The following is an 8,637-nucleotide window of genomic DNA, read 5'->3' on the forward strand; positions in this document are numbered from 1 at the left end:
GAAGCAGTGCAGACGGATGAGCCTATATATATCAGCCACACCCACCTGTCCGGTGCCAAGAAGGTGGAGTGCACACACGACTAATGTGCTTGCCTAAAAGTGACAACAACATTGGTTAAGACTTACAAAAAACATTTGTCATGTGGAATGTAGACACCGATTTCCATTCAGATGCAACGTCATTCATTTCATTTTTTCATTTATTTATTCATTTTCAGGCACAACAAATACCTATATTGAACATAAAATACACAAAACAAAAAACAAAACTTGCCTGAAAAAGGAGTGGGACGAAGAAAACTTATTAAATCCCACCCCTATACTCACTCATCAACAAAAAAAAACAATAAACTTCCCGCAGCTACGCCCATCATTGCATACACTCTAAAAAACGATTCATGGGGTTAGTAAGTAAAGCTTAAAATCAATAGCTTTTTCTGCATAAAAAATTAAGTTTGTTGCATGTACACATTGTAATCAGTTGATAACTTAATTTAATGAGTTGGTCGAAATGAAAATAAAGAAAACAGTCTTAGCTCAGTAATATATCGATTTTGAACAGACATTTCTGTGTTAACTTAACATGAAAGTGTATTCAGTTAATACAACTTAAAAATCTCGTAAGCGTCCTTTAAAAGCTGAGTACAAGGCTGACTTGCCCGGACATGCTGCTCTCAGACCACTGATCGAAAGAAACGGAGGGAAAGAGAGAAAGCGGAGAAGCGCCATTTTGTACGGAACATTATCAAACGTTAAAGCTTTGTGGTGAGTACAATTTTTTGCCTTGTTTTATTCACAGCAGCTAATAACTCTAACTTTAACTCTATCAACACGCACTGCAAGAAATCCTTTTTACACAACACTAAACTCTTCCTCGGCGAGTGGTGGTGATAAGCTAGTAACGTTACACTTCTGGCTAACTTGTGAAGTAATTCGACCGTAACATTAGTCTTTGTTAAGTTTTGTTTTACGGTGGCAGCCAAATGGTGTTAATTGACACTGAGCTTCTGTAGCCGTAGTTTTTAACTCTGCAAAGACAGGGTAATACATGTTTTTCTTCTTTCTACTTTGAAATCGTTGCAGCGTTGATGAAGGTTTGACCAGCAAAAGGCTGGACCGTTTTACATTCATGACTAAACAAATGTAGGTTACTGAGTATACATTCGGTTTAACATCGATGCATTTTGATGTTTAAGTCCTAGAGTTATTTTTATGTGAGATTGAAGTTTTTTAATTGAGCCCTAGCTGAAGAACAGCCTGTGTCAAAGTTCAGTCAAAAAACGCGGGCGAGGAAGCGAACGCCATGTTGTAGAAACGCCACAGGAAAGATCTTAAGTAACATTCATAAACTAGTTGTTTTAATGACATTACATTGAGTGTGCATTAGCACATAAAATATAATTTTGCTCTTTTGGGTGTTAACTGCAGATACATAAGCGCAGTTGTATCACTTAAGAAAAAATATCTTTGATTTGGAAACATAAAGCAACTTTTAGGAGAAACTCAACACTAAAAATAATATACATAGTTTTAACTTTTAATGTCATAAGGATTTCCTGTGAGATAATGATTAGACTAAAGACTATAGTTAAAAAAGCGTGAATATTGATTGCGTGTAGTTCGCCCATTTCTTTGCAGTAGTTTACAAGCATTTTTCTTGTTTTTCATCTTGAATATTCAAAAACAATGAATTAAAATTTACTGTAATGCTGATGTAGCACAAGTTGTTTGTACTACAGCCTTCTGAATCACCCAAGTTAAAGTAATTTAAACTGTTTGTTTTTAAAATGAAGTGGATCTGTAAAATTTGCAAATTTGAAACACCAAGAAAGACAGATCTCTTAAAGCATTATAGATTAAGACATGGTCATGGTGGAGAATTTCACCCTTGTCTTTATTGGGAGTGTTATTGCTCATTTAAAACATGGGGCAGCCTGCGAACCCATCTGTCAAGAACTCACTCGACCCGTGAGTCAGTGACACTGTCCACTGTACTGTCATTTAAATGTCCATGTTGTTCTTTAAACACTATCTCCACAGAAAGAGAATACTTTGAGCATATTGGTCGTCATTTAAAGAAACTGGAAACTGTGTCTTGTGTTTTTGAAAATTGTCCTTTCAAAACAAACATTCATGGAACATTTGCCTCTCATAGGAGCCGGAAACACACTCCTCATACACTTGATGACTTCAAGCCTGAGCTTTTGCAGAGGTGTGTCAATCCTCTAAATGCAGGGGATGATCCTGTGGATGAAGACGATACTGAAGGTGCAGTGAGTGAAGACCCTGAAGGTAATGAAATAAGAGAATTGCCGAATTTAATAGAAAAACATGTAGCCCATGTGCTGCTTAAGTTGGAAAGCATATTCAATGTACCACAACGGTGTATTGATGAGTTAGTTGAAGAGCTACACTTTATCTCCTCATCAGCTTCAGGTCCTATTTTAAAAGAGATTTTACAGTCATGCTTAAAAAAGCATAATTGTGAAGTTGATGATTTGATCATCTCTGAGATGGTAACAGACCTATGTGAGTGCAACCCAATTACATTAGCCCTAGGGCGTAATGGTCCTCTTTCCACCTCCTACAAAAGAAGAGAATATTTCAAGGAGCATTTTTCCGTGGTGGAACCCATAGAATATATGCTCAGTGCCAGGGAGCAGAGAAGTTTTCAATATGTACCTATTTTGAAGTCTTTGCATGAGGTTTTGAAGAAAAAAGAGATCCAGGATTTGCTCACATCTAGTAATGAAGCAGACAGCAGTTCCGAAAGTCAATACAAATCATTTCAGGATGGCACACATTTTAAAAACAATACATTGCTGTCAGAAAACAATCCAGCTATTTCTCTTATTCTGTATGTGGATGATTTTGAAGTGTGTAATCCACTTGGCACTTCAAGAAAAAAGCACAAAATTACTGCTGTGTATTGGGTTTTAGCAAATGTGCCACCATTGCTCAGATCATCACTAACATCGATATACCTTGCCATTCTCTGCAAGGCTGATGATATCAAAAAGTTTGGCTATAGTGCTGTGTTTGAGCCAATGCTAAAAGATCTTGCCAGCCTTGAAGAAGAAGGACTTTACATTCCTTCATTAGACATTCGAGTCAAAGGTACTGTGTATTGTGTTGTTGCAGATAACCTTGGCGCCCACTCTATCGGAGGATTTGTGGAGAGCTTCTCAAGTACACACGTCTGCAGGTTCTGTCTTGGAGAAAGATCCCAATTCCAAGTAAGTGAAGTTAGAACTGGAGCATTTAAGCCTAGGACAATACAAGAGCACAAGGCTCATGTTCAGACAGCACAGGGACATAATCATTGTTATGGAGTAAAGAGACAGTGCCCACTGACTGAAAGACTAAAACATTTTGATGTTTTATCTGGCTACCCACCTGATTTGCTCCACGACCTCTTTGAAGGTATTGTACCTTTCGAGTTAGCACTGTGCTTAAATGCCTTAATCAAAAAAAAATATTTCGCACTTGATGAACTAAATAAATTGATCAAAGAGTTCCCATACAGATGGGCAGATAAATCTGATTCACCACAAGCAGTTCCACTGGCTTTTGCTACAAGAAAGACTGTCGCTGGAAATGCCCATGAGAATTGGGCTTTGCTTCGCCTCCTTCCCCTGATAGTTGGAGAAAGAATACCAGAGAGTGAACCAACGTGGCTGGTCATCCTGAACCTGAAGGACATAGTTGAACTTGTCCTTTCTCCTGTGCATACAGACCTAACTATTTGTTTCCTTGAAAGCAAGATTTCTGAGCATCGACACAGATTCCTGGAGACTTTCCCTCAGGAAAGACTTATTCCAAAGCATCATTTTCTAGAGCACTACCCACAGCTAATAAAGGCTTTTGGTCCCCTTGTATCTCTTTGGACTATGCGCTTTGAAGCTAAACACAGCTTTTTCAAGCGTGTGGTCAGGCATACCCACAGCTTCCGAAACATTCTGTTGTCTCTTGCAGTGAAGCATCAGTTCATGGTTGCACACCATCTACATGGTGGTGCAGTTGTTCCACCATCTCTGCAGGCAACAAAACTGTCAATAGTGGATTTGACTGTGCTGAGGGAAGACATAAAAAAAGCACTGCAAGTAAAATTCCCCAGCGAGTCGTTTGTCCAGATGGCAACTACAGTGTGTTGCAGTGGCACCAGTTACTCCACTGGAATGATCTTGGCACATGGCTCAACAGGTTGCCTTCCAGATTTTGTGGAGTTGATTCAGATAGCTGTTGTCAACGGAAAGGTTTGCTTTATTGTGAAATGTTTAAATGCATGGTATATTGAACATCTTAGAAGCTATGAACTCGAAAACACAAGAAGTGTTAAGGTGATTGAGCTGAGTGAGTTGTCTGACATCTTCCCAATGGCAGCATACACTGTTGCAGGGAAGCGTATTGTTACCCAGAAGCGTTACATTTATGTCCATGTGTAGTGGTCATTAACAGTTTCTCATTTGTTTGACTTTACACACCAGGCAGTTCTGGGATAAAATGCATAACCAAAAATACTCTTTATAGGTGAGGTCATGATTTCATGAAGAAAACAAAAAGGCTGTTTACATTAACGTATGTATCTCAAACTTAAGTTAATCATTTTCACCTGGCCTTGCACCATCTGATGTGTGAAAGATTTGATTTGCTGGCTAATATGTTTACCTTGTATAAGTGTTTTGTTTTTTACAGTTCAAGTGAGAATGTTATATCTACCATCAGACATTGGACAATAATAATAATAATAATAAAAAAGCCTGGAACGCCTTTTAATCTCAGATCATGCCATTTCTTAGAGCAAAAAGAGATGAATCTCTTGACTCCCACTAGTATGCAGAAACAAAAAAGTAAATCTGAGTAGTAGTTGTAAATATGACTGGCATATAACTGAAAATGTTATGGTTGTAGCTTTTATGTGACATGTGACATTACTTTCAGCTACTGTAATTTTGTGATCTTTGTAGTTTTGCATTTATTACATTATGCTTCAATGGAAAAATGGAAAATATTAAGAAGATGAAAAAAGACTCCTGTTATTTTCCATAGAAATAAATGTTTCAAACATTTAGTCAAACTAAAAGCAGGTATATAAATGGGCACTCAGTTTCGCAGTAGTCAATTTTGACAAAAAGCATATATAAAATGTCACAGTGTAATGTGAAAGCTAATGATTAGAGACGTAATCACTACCTTAGTTCCTTTCTGCATGCAAGCTAATATCTCAAAGGTGATGAAAAGTCCTTAGCTTATCAAAGGTAATATTTACCTCTGATACTTAATGTCTTAAGGTTGACACTGGATGTATTCTATAAATCAAACTGAAGCGTGTGGTTTCTCTTACAGACGCTCCAATGTCTCATCAAACCAAACTTAGGATCGTTCTTCAGGACCATGACATTCGCAAACTTGACTTACCTCATGGCCTCCCTGGGACTGTGGGTGACCTTGAGTCCATTGTAAGAGAGACATTTGGGCTTCAAGGGAATTTTACTTTGCATTACAAGGATGCTGATTTTGGAGAGGAATATTTCAGTCTTACCTCAACAAGTGACATCAAGGACAAGGACACAATAAAAGTGGTTAACATTGTTGAACCTCCCACATTTACTCTGAACTTAACTGAAGTGAACACTTCCTTTGAAAGTGAATCAGAAACCTCCATCTATAGCTCAGCAACCTCAGTCAGTACTTCAGTGACCGCCGTCGGTCCTCCCCAAAGCAGTTGCTCATCCGGATCCCAGGATACACTGATTCTATCATCACCTGAACATGGGATTCAGCGATCACAGCGGTGGCCGGCTGAATTTCCTGTACCTCGCTTTGCCTATGACACAGAGCTTTTGCTTGCCTCAGGAAATGAAGCTTTCAAGAAGGATGGAATTCCACTCAACTTTACCTCAATCCTTCCAGACATCCTTGAGAGACTGGCTGAAAGCGTCTTTCAGTATGTTGCCTACCCAACAAGCGCACAGTTTGTGGATGTTGCTGAGGCGCTGATTCAGAAGCATCCTTGCCTTAAAGAACCAGGGTCATATAATGGATGCTATGGATGGCAACAGAGACTAAAATATAAAATGGGCAACTATAGAACCAAGTTGAGAGGGCTCGGATGCCCTGAACTTGATGTGAACTCTCTCAGAAAGAAGCGACTACATGAGAAAGCACCTGCAAAGAATGTCAAAAAGCCAAAAAAGTCAGAAGTGAACTATTTACCTCCTCACCCACAAGGAGAAACGGAAGAAAGTTTGGAATATGGAAGAGTGGAGCTCCTCAGTGAAGTGAGGAAGAGGGACAACTGTCAGATCATCAGTGACAAAATGGCGAAGACATTCTCCATTCGCAGGCAGGAAGTTGTCAATCAAGCACCAAAAATCAATGACCTGAAAGAAAGATGGCCTGCTCTTTTTGATGCAGTTCAGGTAAATATTTTTCCATAAGATAATTTGCAGTATGTATTCTTTTAAAGTAAATTGTATACATTAACATGTTGTGCCTATTTGTGCCTTTTTTTTTATACAGATAAACCAAGAATTCAGAAGGATCACCACTGTTAACCTGGAGACAACATTCATGGCAAAGCTGGACCAGTACTCTCAGAAAATAATGTCCTTGCTGTCCTCAAGAGGAGGGGCTGCAAAAATGCGCATTCGGCGCATCCAGAACATGCTGCTAGAGGTATGAATGAATGAAATGTAGTTTATTTCAAATAGGATAATCCACTTTTTTTTTTCCAATAGGTGATATTGAGTCTTAAAAGGTAGCTGTTTACAACTCAACTATGTCAAATTATTGTTTAGAGCTTGAGGCACAAATATCAATTAAAACTATAAATACTTAATAATAAAACAAATTATAGGTGATGTGGATCATGATTGGCAGAGTAATTTGCAAGATTTTGCAGTTTTTCTATTTGTTACCTGGATTTTTCAAGTTCATGAATTGATCATTTCAGAGAAATGGCTCTTTGAAATGATCAATTCATTATTTTGATTATCACTGGAAATCTATAATTGGTACAGTTCAGGCCATATAAAGTCAATCCTTTTTTTTTTTTTTTTTGGATGTAATTATCAAAAACCCATCCTCCTCGAAGAGCAGTTCGACATTCTTTTTCTTATTCACAGGACGATTCTGTGGAGAGAAGGCGAGAGGTCGCTATCCGTGGCTTAGTGGTGTATCTCAGGGAAAAGGAGGAGGATCTCTTCAAAGAGCAGGTAAATCAGACATGACTATACTTTGTATTAGAGATACGATCTAATCTATTATTAATTGATTTCTAAATTAATCGGCAACTATTTTGATAATTGATTGATCGGTTTGAGTAATTATTTTAGAAAAAGAAGTCCAAATTCTCTGGTTTCAGCTTCATAAATGTGAATGGTTTGGGGTTTCTTTACTCCTCTATGACAGCAAACTGAATATGTTTGACATTTGAGGTCATCATATTGGGCTCTGAGAAACATTGACATTTTTCACCATTTTCTGACATTTTCTGGACCAAACAACTAATCAGATAATCGAGAAAATTGTTAGTTGCAGCCCTATTTTGTGTTACTCTCATGTATAAGTATGATTACTTAAAACATTTATATTGATTCTGACCTACCAGGATGGTGGCGGCGATATTACCAATGAAGTGATGAAGATTGTAACCAGAGGTGCCACAACGTCTGATCCAGCCAGCGCACGGATCATACTTGAAGGAACAGAAGTCCTAGCAGACCTGGATGTACCCAGAGCCTGTGCCTTGCTAATGGGGCTGATATATGCACTCAACCTCAGCTACCCAAAAGAACTGAAAAACACTTTTGAAGTGTTTCAAAAGATATTCCTCGAGCTGGATGATCTGAAAGCCAGTCCTAAGGTAATGTCACTAAAAAGTAAACTGTTGTACTAAAAAATGTGAAGAGTGAGGCTATCCTCAAATTAAACGGGAAATGTTCCACTGTTGTTTGCAATGTGTTGTGTTACATACTGTACAGTAGGCAGTAGGTGTAAAGTTGAGCGTTGAGCATTAAGTACACCTAGTTCAAAATAATGCACTTTAAAAGGATTGCTCGGGTCTTTTGAAGTGAGGCTGTATGAGGTACATATGTATAGTGAGTGTATTACACACAGTAGATGGCAGTCAGTAAGCTCCACCTACGGAGAAGCAGAGATGAGCCTCCATCCTAATAAAACTGATGTCAGTTTAAATGTACATTATATCAAGAATATGTTTACTGCTTTATTTTGCTATCAGACAGCCTTTTCTGTGGGGAAAGAGAAGTTCTACTGCTTGTTGTTTCAATCGCTCTGGCCCACCAGCGTCCATGGACAAAAACAGCAATTTTACCTGACAGCACACAGGAGTTGCTGGTCTCCTGCTGCCTTGATCAGTAAGTGTAATTGTGTTATTTGGGGACTTTGGTGTTAGTTCGGGTTAGTTCAGATTTACCAAAGTCACACAAACAAACTGAGCCTATCGTGCGTGTCGGTGGCAGGAATGTGCTGACTGCTGTCTACTGTGTGTAATATACTCACAATGTACTTCATACTTAAAAAAACCCTAAACTATCACTTTAACACAAACAAACTTGAATCAGAGCATGACTGTCAAAATGTTCAGTCTTTTTGAGACAGATTTACAGGGGT

At 38.4% G+C, this 8,637-nt stretch overlaps 1 protein-coding gene across 1 annotated transcript; it reads left to right on the forward strand.

Moving 5' to 3' along the window:
• Positions 1–2,207: 2,207 nt before the first annotated feature.
• Positions 2,208–8,032, forward strand: LOC112435873 (sterile alpha motif domain-containing protein 3-like). Its single transcript, XM_024804832.2, has 6 exons — positions 2,208–2,292; positions 3,142–3,236; positions 5,347–6,422; positions 6,523–6,678; positions 7,128–7,217; positions 7,613–8,032. Exons 3-6 carry the CDS (start codon positions 5,355–5,357, stop codon positions 7,898–7,900), a joined length of 1,602 nt encoding a protein of 533 aa, XP_024660600.1. The 5' UTR covers positions 2,208–2,292; positions 3,142–3,236; positions 5,347–5,354; the 3' UTR covers positions 7,901–8,032.
• Positions 8,033–8,637: the final 605 nt, after the last annotated feature.

This window comes from Maylandia zebra, linkage group LG14 (assembly GCF_041146795.1).
Source record: "Maylandia zebra isolate NMK-2024a linkage group LG14, Mzebra_GT3a, whole genome shotgun sequence".
NCBI classification, from domain to species: Eukaryota; Metazoa; Chordata; class Actinopteri; order Cichliformes; family Cichlidae; genus Maylandia; species Maylandia zebra.